This window comes from Ovis canadensis, chromosome 1 (genome assembly GCF_042477335.2).
Source record: "Ovis canadensis isolate MfBH-ARS-UI-01 breed Bighorn chromosome 1, ARS-UI_OviCan_v2, whole genome shotgun sequence".
Classification (NCBI taxonomy): Eukaryota; Metazoa; Chordata; class Mammalia; order Artiodactyla; family Bovidae; genus Ovis; species Ovis canadensis.
In genome coordinates, this window is record NC_091245.1 from 8930446 (window position 1) to 8945980 (window position 15535).

Sequence of the window (15535 nt, forward strand, 5' to 3'; positions counted from 1 at the left end):
TTTGGGACCCCATGGATTGTAGCCCACCAGGCTCCTCTGTCCATGGAATTGTCCAAGCAAGAATACTGGAGTGGGTTGCTGTTTCCTTCGCCAGAGAATCTTCCTGACACAGAGATCGAACCCATGTCTCCTACAGTGCAGGCGGATTCTTTATCACTGAGCCACCGGGGAACTAGAGTTTCATTCTCCTCAATCCTTTATAACCAGTAAACCCTGGTGGAAGTGAAACAAGATGCCTTCCAATACTAAATCATAAAGGTGATGGAGCTTGTTTGCTCACAGTCCCTTTTAAGGCAAGAGCTGATGTAAAATAATAATAATAATAATTTTTAAAAAGAGCTGACAAATGATAAGTCCAAATGTCCTGAGGCTGCCATTCTGGGAGGAAGTCCAGACAATAAGGAGAGACCCAAGTATCTGTCCACATCTATAGCCCCAGCTAAAGTCCCAGTATCAACAACCAGACATTTGAGTGAAAAATGCCACCAGATGATGCCGGCCCCAGCTAAGTCGTACCCAGGAATCCAAGCCCAGGACATCATAAAGCAGAGACAGGTATCCTCACTGTGCCTTGTCTGAATTCCTGGTCCACTGGATCCATGAACATAATAAAATGGTTGTTTGAAGCCACCAAATTTTGGAATAATTTGTTACATAGCAATAGTGACTGGAGCATATCCTTATGGATTGAATTGTGTCCCCCCCCCCAAAAAAAAGGTACGTTGGCCTCCAAACCTCAGAATGTACCCCAGAAAGTGACTTTATTTGAAGATAGGGTCTTTGAGGTAATCAAGCTAAAACGAAATCATTAGAGTGGACCAAAATTCAGGATGACAAGTGTCCCTATAAAAAGAGGGAATCTGGGGACTTCCCTGGTAGCTCCGCGGAAAAGAGTCCGCCTGCCAATGCAGGAGACGCAGGTTCGAACCCTGGTCCAGGAAGATCCCACGTACCTCGGAGCAACTAAGCCCCCGCGCCGGAACTACCGAACCCACGTGCTGCAACTGCTGAAGCCCATGTGCCTTGAGCCTGTGTCCCGCAATGAGAGAAACCCATCCGCCACAACTAGAGAGTAGTCCCCGCTCGCTGCAACTGGAGGGACACCCACGCAGCCACGGAAACCCAGCACAGCCAAACATAAATAAGTAACGTTAGGTTTGCTTGTTTTGTAAAAAAGAAGACATCTGGGGACATCCCTCGTGGTCTGGTGGTTAAGAATCCACCTTCCAGTGCAGGAGATGTGCGTTCAATCACGTGCCATTAGGCAACTAAGCCGGAGAGATGCAGCCACTGAGCCCACGGAGTCTGGAGCCTGAGTTCTACCGCTAGAGAGAAGCCCGAGGTCCCCAACAAAGATACCGTGTGATGTAACTAAGACCTCGCGCAGCCAAATAAACAAATAACAAAGAAAATGAGCTAAAAAGAGGAAATCTGGACACAGAAATGTATAGACAGAGCACTCCACGTGAACATGAGGTAGGAATTAGGTGATACTTCTACACCCCAAGAGACACCAAAGGTTGCCAGCAAACCAACAGAGGCTGCGAGAGAGGCGTGGAGCAAGCATTCTTCCTCAGCCCTCTGAAAGAACCAGTCAGCACCTTGATCTTGAATTTCTATCACCCAGCACTGTAAGACAATGAATTTCTGCTAAGCCACGCAGTTGGTGGTACCTTGTTACAGCAGCCCTAGCAAACTAACTGTTAGCTGCTCAGTCGTGTCCGACTCTTTGAGACCCCATGGACTGTAGCCTGCCAGGCTTTGCGACCCCACAGACTGTAGCCCACCAGGCTCCTCTGTCCATGGGATTCTCCAGGCAAGACTATCAGAGTGGGATGCCATTATGGAATCATCTAAAATTTTAAAGAGACACTTTGAAATGAAGGAGATTTAGAGGCAGTCAGAACTAAAGATCTGACAGTCACCCATGGAGAGGAGATCTGTGAAAACTTGGGAAATTACCCATAACCAGCAACTGTAAAGAGGAAAAGCATGGAGTTAAGGCAGGCTCTTAGGAAGAAAAAGTGTAGCTGATGGACAGAGAGAAGTTACAGGGAGGACCAGGTTAGAAGCAGGAACCAGTCTCAGAAGAGAGGGAGGAAGAGATTGGCTGGTAGTGCCAAATCTGTAGCATTATCAAGGCATCTGGGCCTGGGGACTGGAGGTGCGTCTGTGGAGCAAAGAGTACAGAGGATTAGAAAAGAGTAGGTGATGAGGAAGGGAGGGTGCAGACATTTGGAAGTAGATTAAAAAAAAAGGAGGATGGATTCATTAGTGCAGAAGGCAGTGCCACTCAGATTGGTACCCTAACTTACAGCGTTGGGTACACAGCTGAAAAGCAAAGAGGAAACACAAGGAAGAGAGTGCGGGAAGAGAGCACAGCAAACAGCAAGGAAAGACTGCTCAGATGATAACTATGGAAACGGATCCATTTTTATGTTTGAAAACATTTTTATTCTAAAAGTACTTGCATATTTAAACTTTTTTTTTTAAATTTCCAACCTCCAGATGTACCAAGAAAATTAAATCGTAAAAATGATCTTGGACTACGATAAACATATCCTTTCATGTAAACACCCCACAGTGTGTCCCAAAATGGTGTTTTCTTTCTCCTGAGTCTTGCATATTGAGGATTTCATATTTTTGCTGTCCCGAAGAGTTCCCACATGCATGTTCAACTGCTCTTCTCACTTTCTTTGCAGTCAGAGAGTCCCTTTTCTTTTTTAGTAACTGTTATTAGCAGTTGCAACAGTAAAGCGTATGTGTTTACAGTTTAATACTTTTAAGAATTCAAAGACATATAACAGAAAAAATTTAAAACCCTCTCAAGCCTAGATTCTTTCCCTAGGAAACTCAGGACCCTTAGGTTCTGTCCCCTCTCAAGTAACCCACTGATGACAGTTTCCTGTGTGGCTTTCTGGTTGTATAAGGAAACAAGCATGATGTGCTTCTTAACTCTCAGTACCACCGAGAGCTGAGGATACAAGCAGTTGCCCAAAATCTACTTGGCACTGACCTCATGCAGCTTAGCCGACGTAGGCAGAGACATGGCATTGTATCTCTCATGTAAAACAGAACAAAATACCTGAGTGGTACTGTGTTTGCTGCTCTGCTTCCGGCCTTTCTCCAAGAATATGTCCTGGAGTCCTCCACATTCTTTTTAGTGTCTGCCTAGCAGCAATTATTTACATGGATAGAGGATGGCATGGCACCCCACTCCAGTATTCTTGCCTAGAGAATCCCATGGACAGAGGAGCCTGGCAGGCTACAGTCCATGAGGTTGCAAAGAGGCGGACACGACTGAGCGACTAAGCACAGCACACATCAGAATACACTTAACTGATCCTCTGCTGACAGACACCCTGATTGTTTCCATTATATTTGCTATAACAAATAATGCAATAATAAATTTCCCTTTAAGTATACCCTTATTCATGTTTATATTTACCTATAGGATAAACTCCCAGGGGTAGAATCCCTGGGTCAATGCTCCTGAGTATCTCTGCAGCAAAATACAGGGCTGGATGAAGCACAAGCTGGAATTAAGATTGCCGGGAGAGATATCAAAAACCTCAGATAAGCAGATGACACCACCCTTATGGAAGAAAGCAAAGAGAAACTAAAGAGCCTCTTGATTAAGGTGAAAGAGGAGAGTGAAAAAGCTGGCTTAAAACTCAACATTCAAAAAATGAAGATCATGGCATCCGGTCCCATCACTTCATGGCAAATAGATGGGGAAACAGTGGAAACAGCAACTGACTTTATTTTCTTGGGCTCCAAAATCACTGCAGATGGTGATTGCAGCTGTGAAATTAAAAGACACTTGCTCCTTGGAAGGAAAACTATGACCAACCTAGACAGCATATTAAAAAGCAGGCATTACTCTGCCAACAAAGGTCCATCTAGTCAAAGCTATGGTTTTTCCAGTAGTCATGCATATATGCGAGGGTTGGACCATCAAGAAGGCTGAGCACCGAAGAATTGATGCTTTTTAACAGTGGTGTTGGATAAGACTCTTGAGAGTCCCTTGGACTGCAAGCAGACCAAACCAGTCAATCAGTCCTAAAGGAAACCAATCCTGAATATTCAGCAGAAGGACTGATGCTGAAGCTGAAGTTTCAATAGTTGATCTACGTGATGCGAAGAGCAGAATCATTAGAAAAGACCCTGATGCTGGCAAAGATTGAAGGCAGGAGGGGAAGGGGGTGACAGTGGATGAGATGGGTGGGTGGCATCACCGACTCAATGGACATGAGTTTGAGCAAGCTCCAGGAGATGATGAAGGACAGGGAAGCCTGGTGTGCCACAGTCTGTGTGCCACAGTCTGTGGGGTCACAGAGAGTCAGACATGACTGAGCAACTGAACAACAATCTCGGCAGCAGACACCTGCCTTTCATTCACAACTGTTCTGCATCGGAAATACTTTTCCATGTTTGGGGAAAATAAGAATCTTGGTGGGAGACCTTCCCTTACAGAAGACAGGTGGTCCAGATACTATCCCTTCCCACCCCTAACACGTGGGCATGACTGGGCTCCCCCTCAGACTCTGAATCTGGACTAAGCACCTGCAGAAGAAGGGCATCCCAAAGATCTTATCACCCAGGGCAGTGGCACCAGGCCTGGCTTGTCTCCATGGAGCTCTTTTGGCTGTGGTCCCCAGACACCTGGCTTCCTGCCTATTTCCTAAGCCTAATCCCCCAACCCAGCTAGTGATTCTGTGAGCCCCTCGATGTCTTTGCAGGAAATTCTCCTTCTGCTTAAATCAGTCTGCTTAGATTTTGTTACTTGCAATTAAGAATCCAGACTGATTCTGTAGTAGTAAGCCTCCACGATGGCTCCCGGCGTTTCCTACCAATTGGGCTGGACTGTGTAACCAGTAAGATACTGTGGGAATGACAGAGCATGATTTCCAAAGTGAGGTCTTAAAAGACATTGTGGGTGGCTTACACCTCTAATATCACTTGCTTTGAGAGAGACCAACTGCCATGCTGTGAGGACACCCTGACCGTCCAGCGGAGAAGTCCACTTGGCAAGAAAACAGGCCTCTGGCCAACAGCCAGCACCAACTTGTGAATCACGCGAGTGAGTCACCTTAGGGATGGGTCTTCCAGCCCCAGTCAAGCCTTCAGATGGCTGCAGCCTCAAGTGACATTTTGACTGTTTATAAGAGACCCTGAGCTAGAAACCAGCTAAACCGCTTCTGAATTCCTGCCCCTCAGAAAGGGTATAGCATAATAAATGTTAATTATTGATTTCAGCCACTAAGTTATAGGATGATTTGTTAAAGCAGAAATTAATGACTGACACACATACAACTCAATTAATTAATTTACTTGACTGCGTCAAATCTTAGCTGCAGCATCAGTTCTTTAATTGTAGCATGTGGGATCTAGTTCCCTGACTAGGGATCGAACCCAGGCCCCCTGCCATGGAAGTGTGGAGTCAGCCATTGGACCACCATGGAAGTCCTCACAATTCTAAATTTTAGCAGTCTATCAGATTGCCCTTCAAAAGGACCACAGCAATGTGTACACCCACCAATAACATGCGGCAGGGTGCCAAAAGTGATGATTGGTTTTGGAAAGGAGAGGAAAGGAGCAGAGATCCCGGATAATGTCCCCTCCCCAGTGCCTTCCTAAGTGGGCGGAATTATAAGTTTGGTCCCCTACAGCACCCCCATCAGTCAGGCTAGTGGGCAGGGATGTAGCCAGAATCTGGCCTGGTGTACAAGCAGGGTAAGAAAGGAGAAATCTGAGCAGGGACAAGGCCACACTTGTCAAGTCACATGATCCGGCCAGGGGGGCTCAGCAAGTGTCAGCTGCAGGGGTGTGGCAGGGGAACGGGCAGATAGGCAGAAATCTCTCCAGGCTGTTTGGGAAAGGGGACTTAAGAAAATAGAGAAGCTGGGTAAGTGAGTGACTGCTTGGGGCCAAGGCAACAGCCAGGACTGAGCACTTCCAGGCAGGAGACAGAAGGGATGTGGATTCGATCCCTGGATTGGGAAGATCCCCTGGAGGAGGAGATGGCATCTCCCTCCAGATTCTTGGCTGGAAAATCCCATGGACAGAGGAGCCTGGTGAGCTACAGTCCACGGGGTTGCAAAGAGTCGGATACGACTAAGTTTCTGAGCACTAACAAACTAGCCTGGAGTCTCTTGCATGTGACCTTAAAGACCCAGAGCTCAGGAAGAGACAGAATTGTAGCAGGGGAAGGTAGAAGCTAGAGAGGGGACCCATATGTCCTGAGCACTAAGTAAATGCCAGACATAGAATCTTCCAGGTGGACAGTTATGTTCCCATTTTACTGATGAGGAAACAGAGACTCAGCGAGGATACAGTTCCGGCCTAATTAGTATCTGATTGCAGCTCTTATGACATCACACAGTCTCCAGGGCAGAGGCAGAGCTGACTTGTTTGCTGGTGTTCCCTACTGCTCAAAGGAGAACCTTGGGGAGTAGACTTGTCGCCTTTCCGTGAGACAGATGTCTGCACAGTCTCTGCTGTCCTGACTTTCAGAGCTGTCCCCTCAGGCCAGGCTCCCATGTCAGGCATCCAGAAGGTCCCTGAGTCAGTGGTAGTGGCCCTGTCTCATCCATCTGCTCCAAAGAACCTGATACCTCCTTGTGAAACAAATATGCATGGGGTGGGTGGGCGGGGTGGGGGGAACATGCGCTCACATGCCAAGCAACATGTTAGGCTTGCAACAAAGGGTAAGGCAGAGTTTCTGCCCTTCAAAGAGTTCATAGTCCAAAGAGTTCAAAAGTCCAAAGGAGGAAGGAGGAGGGGGATGGGATGAATTGGGAGGTTAGCAGATTGGGAGATTGGGATTGACATAGATACACTATTGATACTACGCATAAAATAGATACATTAATGGGAACCTGCTGTATTGCTCAGGGAGCTCTACTCAGTGCTTTGTGGTCACCTAAATGGAAGGAAACCAAAAAAAGAGGGGTTATACATACAGGTGTAGCTGATGCACTTTGCTGTCGGGTAGAAACTAGCAACATTGTAAAGCAACTATATTCAAAAAAAATTTAATCTTTAAAACAAGGAGGGAGAGAAGTAAAGAAAAGAAAACTGCAGGATGTCATAAGGATTACAGCGGAGAAAAACTTAGGGTGAAATGGGAACTCTTGAGACCGGGTACCTTGAAGCATCAAAACGCTTCTTGAGGATCATCTCTGAGCTGAGTGACAGTGAGAACTCACTGGGGAAGGGAGGGCGTACCAGGCAGAGGGAACTGGAAAGGTCTGGATGAGTGGCCCTTCCTAGGGATCACTAGGTCTTGCGTGTTCCAGGAGAGTACCATTTGGAGGGGAGGAGGGGCAAGATAAGAGACAAGACGGGTGAGCAGGGGCCAGATCCTAAAGGCGGGGAGCCAAAAACTGAAGGAAAGCTGCCTAGAAACACTTTACAGTTTAGAAAGTTGATTCTAACTCAGGGCAAAATGAGGACAGGGAAACCAGTTATGAGGCCACTGTCGAGTCCCAGAAATAAATCAGTGAAGGCCATGACGATGTTGCTGACGAGGGGAGCTGTGGACGGCAGGCGTGAAGGCAACACTGTTTACAGGACTTGATGATGAAGAGGGGGCAGAGGAGACCTGTCCCTGGTCTTTGTAGTCCCATAACCCGACAGTCGTCCTTGTTTCCCTCATAAGTCCTTTTGTGTTTCATTTTCTATCATTTGCAAACAAGAGGTCTTAGCTCTCACATGGGCCTAGAAGTCCATGGAAGGAAAAGGGCATTTGAAGTATTGAAACTGTCATCTCCCTTTCTTCCTTCCTTCCTTTTTCCTTTGCTTTATTAATAGACTTTATTTTTTGGAGCAGTTTCAGGTTTGCAGATAACATTGGCGGAAAGTTGAGTTTCACATACCCCTCTCTTCCTTCCCACTCCCTTTCTGCCTGTTATTAACATCTTGCATTAGTGTGGTACATTTGTTACAACTGATGGGCTCCCACTGACACACTATTATTAAATAAAGTCCTTGTAACCTTAGGTCCCACTCTTTGTTGTATATTCTACATGGGTTTTGAGAAATGTACAATGACCATTGTAGCATCATGTGGGCTTTCCTGGTGGTTCAGTAGTAAAGAACCCGCCTGCCAAAGCAAGAGACACAGGTTCAATCCCTGGGTCATGAAGTTTCCCTGGAGAAGGAAATAGCAACCCACTCCAGCATTCTTGCCTGGAGAATCCCCATGGACAGAGAAACCTGGCGGGCTGCAGTCCATGGGATCACAGAGTCAGACATGACTGAGCAACTAAGCACAGCACAGCAGCAGCATTCTTGCCTGAAAAATCCCACGGACAGAGGAGCCTGGCCATCCACATTTCATGGGGTTGCAAAAGAGTAGGACATGATTTAGCAACTAAGACAGTAGCAACATGCAGAGTAAGTTTCACTGCTCTAGAAATCCCCTACTCATCCCTCCTTGCCCACCCCAACCTGATAATCCTAATCTTTTCACTGTCTTCATAAGTTTGCCTTTTCTAGAATTTCACATAACTGGAACCATGTACAATGTAATCTTTGCATATTGGCTTCCTTTACTCAGCTCTATGCACTTATGTTTCCTCCATGTCACTTTGTAATTTGATAACTCATTTCTTTTTTAACACTGAATAACATTTTTCACCGCTTAATTAATACTCCATTGTGTGGCTCGACCACAGTGTAAAGATTCACCTATTGAAGAACACTTTGGTTGTTTCTAAGTTTTGAACTATGAATAAAGCTGCTATAAACATTCATGTGCAGGCTTTTGCATGGACAAAAGATCTCAGCTCATTTGGATAAATACCAAGAAGCATGATTGCTGGATTATATGGCAAGAGTCTTCCCATTCCTCTCAGTTCCTTTTTCTCCATTTTCTTTTCCATGTCCACTTCTTCCAGCAGGGAGGTGGTGGGGTGACCTTCCATGGAAAAATGATGCCATAGAAGTGTAGGTCTTAAATTTGTGTAGAAACAGAAATTGTCCTCCCTGGGGAGTGTCCTTTAAGGCCAGGGGTCCTTACCATATTAAGGTCCACTATATACTGTGGAATTATACATGGGAACAAGGGGTCACTGGCCCTCATCAGAGTTTCAGGGGGTCTAGGAAGCAAGGAAATGGCAACCCACTCCAGTATTCTTGCCTGGAGAATCCCAGGGATGGGGGAGCCTGGTGGGCTGCCGTCTATGGGGTCGCACAGAGTCGGACACGACTGAAGTGACTTAGCAGTAGCAGGAAGCAAGAGAAATTAAGCTACAGAGTTCATCTGCAGCTGAAAGAATCCTTAGTGATAGGAAAGGGAAGAGCAGCAGACAGACAATCTTCCTATTCAGAATGCCCTGGAGGGAAAACCAAACTTCTAGCCTTCACTTTTAAAAATAATTTTATTTATTGATTTTTAATTTATTGATTTTTGGTTGTGCTGGGTCTTCGTTGCACAGGCTTTCCTCTCGTGGCACTGAGCGGGGAGCTCCTCTCTCGCTGGGGTGCACGGGATCCTCGCTGCAGTGGTTTCTCTTGTTGCAGAGTACAGACTCTCAGGCTGTGGCTCCTGGGCTCTAGAGCACACGCTCAACTGTTGTGGCGCATGAGCTTAGATGCTCCAGGGAGCTTAGCTCCCTCCTGGATCAGGGATCGAACCCATGTCTCCTGCATTTGGCAGGCGGATTCTTTCCTTCTGAACCACCAGCGAAGTCCCACAGGGACCACTTCTAACTCTACTTCAGGGACTCAGTGTCAAACAGGAGCCTGGGCCCACACAGGCTCCCACACAGGAGCCCACACAGAAAACATCCTCCTCTCTCCTCCAATTCAAAGAAGACAAGAAGCACGCTGATGTGATGGCTAAGCCCACTTGCACCGTTTATTTAAAAAGAATAGCTGTAAGGTAAAAATGCAGATGTTTTCTTCATTGTAAAAGACAGCAGTTAAAAAAGGGAAGAAATAAATATGACGTTAGAAATTATTTTATCATGTACAACAAACCCCTGATATCTGGGAGCAATCCCCAGAGCTCATAACATGTACAAATTTGTGCTGAAGAACAGCTTCACTTTGAACACCTTAGAGCAGATGTTGGAAACTGGCTAGATGGTGAAAATGATCCTAGCTTTTCAGATTCTGAAAGACTCTGGATCTGTTACTCAGTGATGGCAAGGGTCTACTGTAATATAATTTGCATCGAGTCAGAGTTAATAAGAATTGTTCTACTCATTAATATTGTTTGTAATCATTCTCTCATTCTTACGGTTAAGTAGCACAGTATTTAGGAGAAGGGGGAAACGGCTGAGAAGTGCAAAGGGGAAGGAAAAGGGAGGGACCTAAGTGGAATGCTAAGGATAAGAGAAAGGTGATGGGGAGGACCAGAATCTCCCATCTCTTCACTCTTTTCTGTCACCTCAGCAGCATGCTGTGGCCCACTGTGGAGAGGGACCAGGCTGTGGTCCAGCCTGGCCTGCCTTAAACCTCACCATCACCAAAGGACAGAAGATGCAGGAGCATCTGGCAGGATCAGGCGAAGAATGAGAACAAGGAGGCTGGATGAGAAAGAAAGGAGAGACACAGAAAAGGATGACCCAAGGAAATGGATGCTGGCCTCCTGCGGCTCTCTCCTCTGAGGACCACCAAGGAAAGAAGTATCTGCACGAATTAACACAGCAGACCACTCTTTGATGTGGAGGGGAAAAGAGACAGGAACAAGCAGAGGTTGCCAAGTCAAGGCACATTCTGGCTACAGAGAAGGGTGCAGGAGAGAGACTCGAGGAGGGCAGTGGGACCTTCTGGGAGGGGTTCCCAAATGGGGAGAGCTGCCCCTGCCACCCCACGAGGCCAAGGAGTGTGCACTGGGTGATGGGTGTGGAGGTTGGCTGGGGCAAAGGGTCAGCAGGGGTGAGGGTGTCTGGCCAGCTCTCCCCGGAGCATCTGTGAGGCACAGCTGTGGTCAGAGGTCAGGGTCAGCCCCACTAAGCACTGAAAGCGGCCTTGAGTTCCTGGAAGGCTGCTTGGCGGACCTTCCTCTTCTCTTCCTCCCGCTTCCGCTCATCTTGCTCTGCTTTTAGCTCCGCTTCAAACTTACTGGCACAGGACAAGGCTTGGACCTGAAGAGAAACAGTGAGGGTGGATCAACAGAGTGAGAGACAAAAGAGACGTCTGGAGAAGGAGCAGCCCACCAAACAGAACTCGGTGGTCTCCAGCCACATGGCCTGGGACCCCGGCCCCGCTGGAGGCAGGCCCCCTGAGCCAATGCTCCCTGCCCTTGGTCTTCCGATGTTTGCTTTCTAACAGCGAGGATATCAGCATTTCACTTGCTTCTGTGTTACAGATGCTCCTTCCAGTCTGCTGGGGTTGCCTATTCCACCTGAGCTTCTGTTTCTTTTTTTTAGCTTCTTTTTCAGGATACTTTTTTAAAAATTAATATTTATTTATTTGGCTGTACTGGGTCTTTAGTTGCAGCATGTGGGATCTAATTCCCTGACCTGGGTTCAAACCTGGGCCTCCTGCATTGGGAGCATGGAGTCTTTGCCAATGGACCACCAAGAAAGTCCCGGGATACTGTTCATATCCATGCCCACTTCTACTTACTTTCCACCTTAATTTCACAATGGTATTCTTTAGTTCTAGGGAAAGTCAAGAACAAAATGAGCTCCCTGTGGGCATTTTGACTGGGACTGCATCAATCTGCCTGAGGCAAAGGGATATTTTTAGGTGGTGGTGTTTGGTCACTAAGTTGTGTCCGACTCTTTGTAACTCCATGGACTGTATGTAGCCCACCAGGCTCCTTTGTCCATGGGATTTCCAGCCAAGAACACTGGAATGGGTTGCCATTTCCTTCTCTAGAGGATCTTCCCGAGCCAGGGATCAAACACCTATCTCCTGCATCGGTAGGCAGATTCTTTACCCTTGAGCCACCAGGGAAACCCCATCTTTAGGTGTACGCTATTTTTAATAAAAACGGCTAGATTGCCCTCCAAAGAGCTGCTCCAATTTGTACCCCACAATCATGAAATGCAAGGCTCATTTTCCCATAACCTTACCAACACTTATCATTAACCTTTTTCCTGTTTGCCAATCTGATGTGGAAGAAAAATTGGCACCTTCTTTTATTTCTTCTTTGATAAACTGGAGAAGGAAATGGCAACCCACTCCAGTACTGTTGCCTGGAAAATTCCATGGATGGAGGAGCCTCGTAGGCTATAGTCCATGGGGTCGCAAAGAGTCAGACACGACTGAGTGACTTCACTTACTTTCTTTCTTTTCTTGATAAATTATCCATTTATATTCTTTGCCTATTTTTTCTATTCAGTTAGTGTTTATTTTTCCTTTAATTTGCACTAATTCTTTACATAATTTAAGTATATATTTTTCAGCTAATTTCCTCCAGTCTTTTTTTTACTTCAAAGTATCTTGGGTCATACATTTAAGTTTTGATGTCATCAAAAAGTTCACTTATTTCCTTTCCAAGTTGGTACTTTATATCATGTTTAAGAAGTTCTTCTCTACCACCCAGGTTCTAAACCCATTTTCCTGTAATTTCTTCTCATACTTGTATGTTTTCATTTTCCCATTTGGCTCTTTAAGTCCCCTGCAATTTATTTTGTGAGGGAGCCTAATGGAGGGCTTTACTTCGTTTTCCTAAGTGGATACCCAATTGTCTCAACACCTGTTACTGAATAGCCCATTATTTTCCCACTGATTTGAAAATTATCTTTTCCATATACTCAATTCCCACATGAAGGAGACCTGCTTTTATTATTTTCTACCCCATCCCGCTAACTGGTTTGTTTATTCCTGTGTCCGTACTACATTAGTTAATATTACTGCCTTATAGAATGCCTTAATATTTATAAAGAAAGTAAATCTTTTCTTATGTTGAAGAAGTATATTTTCTTATTTTCAAATGTGTGATTATGAATATGCATTAAACTTCACCAAATGTTTTTGAGACATCTACTTGCAATGGTCACATTTTTCTAATTTAACCTACCTATGATATGAGTATATTTTAAAAATTATCCCTGCCATCTTAACATAAATTTCAAATATTTCAATTGCATTCCATTTCTTAATGTTTTAGGATTCATACAGCGATACTTATTAGATGGATATATAAATTGTTTGGTGTTATTTTCATCTGATTTCGTAATCAGAGTCATAATGGCTTTAGAGAATGAATGTGATATAGCCTTTTGTGTAAGTTTCAGGTATACAGCATTACAGTTCAACATCTGAATACCCTACAAAGTGATCACCACCATGAGTCTCATTACCATCCATCACCCCGTAGTTGACTCTCTTCATCCATTTCTCCCATTTGTCCCCCACCTTCCTTCCCTTCTGGTTACCAAATCTGTTTTCTGTATACATGAGTATCTTTTATGGAGCTTTTAATGGTTTTAGGTTGATGTATCATCATCTCTCATTATTTCTACCTGTGGGCATCATCGCCTTGATTCCTCTGTCACTAGCTTCCTTGTCTCACTGTCGCATCAGTCTACCCCTGGTCCACTCATTCACTTCTCTGCAGTGCTGCAGCTCAGATTCACCATTCCCTACCATGCTTTTTATTTAGCCCATTCTGTTTTCATTTCATTATATCCATGGCTGCTGTTGTTTAGTTGCTAAGTCGTGTCCAACTCTTTGCAACCCCGTGGACTGTTGCCCCACCAGGCTCTTCTATCCATGGAATTTCCCAGGCAAGAATACTGGAGTGAGTTGCCATTTCTTTCTCCAGGGGATCTTCCCGACCCAGGGATCAAGTCCCCATCTCTTTCATTGGCAGGCAGATTCTTTACTGCTGTGCCACTGGGGAAAACCACATCCACGGTAGCCCAATGCGGAGTCTCATATTTCAATGAAAAATCATATCCTTTTCAAATCCTCCCTGTACTTCACAAGGGTCCATTTTTGAAGACAAGATACCAATGAAATTATCAGTAGGTAGTACGTATTATGTTTTCACTGTTTCTGAATCCGAATCCCTAGGGATAGGGTCAAGGAAATTATGTTTTCCAAACTACCCCCTCCCCCCCAGGTATTTCTCAGGCCCTTGGGGCCCTGCTCTGACCCAGCAGCTCTCACCCCTGGCTCCCTATGTCAGAGTCCTCAGAGACTGCTCTATCTTGATCTTGGCAAGATGTCCAAGTTGGAGTTTACCGTTGTCTACCCAGCCTGTCCCCCAAGTATCCCTAATGGTTGTAGAATCCTACAACCTGGGTTCAAGCTCCTATTTCCTAATGTGCTGGCCTCGCCTTTATTCACTTTCTAACCCAGAACAGATGCCTGAACAATCTTCACAACGGCAGCTGCCACATAGCCTCCGACTGCCAGGACTGCGCTTCTGCCGGACACGCTCCACCTCTGCCCCCGACTCCCAAGTCCCACCCTTGGACCAGGGATGTTGTCTGCTCCTGCTTGCAGGCTGAGAATGTGTCTTTCTTAGAAGCCTCACCAGGACCCACTTAGGGTAAGGATTTCCAGTTTGGGCTGGTCCTTCACTGAGGCTCTGCCCTCCTCCCAGCTCTTTGCCCACAGAGGTCAAGCGGATGGCTGCATCCTCAGGGACCCTGCCACCCTGCAGGCCATCTCCTCCCTCGTTTAGACAACACAGAGGAATGTGGTCTGTCCACTCTGGACTCCTCTCCCACCCTCTTCATCCCTCCCCTTTTCCCTGTGCTTCAGGGTGGGCAGGAAGCCGACCCTGGGCGCATCTTTGAACATCTCAGGGACCAGAGGCGCACTAGCTGCTACCTGCTTGCAAGCCAGTTGTTTGATTTGCAGGAATTTTATGAGCTGGTTGCTAAATATGGTTGGTGGTGGTTTAGTTGCTAAGTCGTGTCCAACTCTTGCGACCCCATGGACTGTAGCCCACCAGGCTCCTCTGTCCATGGGATTTTCCAGGCAAGAGTCCTGGAGTGGATTGCCATTTCCTTCTCCAGGGGATCTTCCCAACCCAGGAATCGAACCCAGGTCTCCTATATTGCAGGCAGATTCTTTACCGACTGAGCTTTGAGGGAAGTCCAAGCAACTGTTAAAAATTAGATTTCTATACTTTCACAATGAAATTATGTTACAAGCAAAGGTAACACACACTTACAAGTCATCAATTTCTGGTGATTGTGCTTCATTGACTACTATCTGTGTCCTCAAGGTTACCTGCGTCTGTCATGTCTCTAAGGGGGAAACCGTGTATGATGACCTGGTACCATGAATTGTCCCAGCTCCATGTTCAAAGGCATCCTGTGGGTAGCTTCAAAAGCAATCCCAGGAGGGGGATTCACACCTTGGAAGAATAATGCTACAAACACGGGTTTAATTATTCTTTCAGTGACTGTCTAGACAATCTTTTCTTAAGAAAGTGATGGCAAAATGTCAAAAATGCAGATTAAAGGTAAACATGTGTAGCGTCTGTAGCCTTCACATTATAAATAGCTCCAACATGAAAAGGCTGTTCTTCCAATATTTAAAAGTGAAAGTGAAGTCGCTCAGTCGTGTCCAACTCTTTGCGACCCCATGGACTGCAGCCTGCCAGGCTCCT

The 15535-nt window shown here is 45.9% G+C and overlaps 1 protein-coding gene across 1 annotated transcript in view; it reads right to left on the bottom strand.

The window, feature by feature from the left end:
- Positions 1-10863: 10863 nt before the first annotated feature.
- EFHD1 (EF-hand domain family member D1) overlaps positions 10864-15535 on the bottom strand; it is a 43625-nt gene continuing 38953 nt past the window's right edge. Inside the window, exon 4 of the mRNA XM_069585538.1 lies at positions 10864-11099. Coding sequence (XP_069441639.1) covers positions 10965-11099 — 135 coding nt within the window. The 3' untranslated portion in view covers positions 10864-10964. The remainder of the gene's footprint in view (positions 11100-15535) is intronic.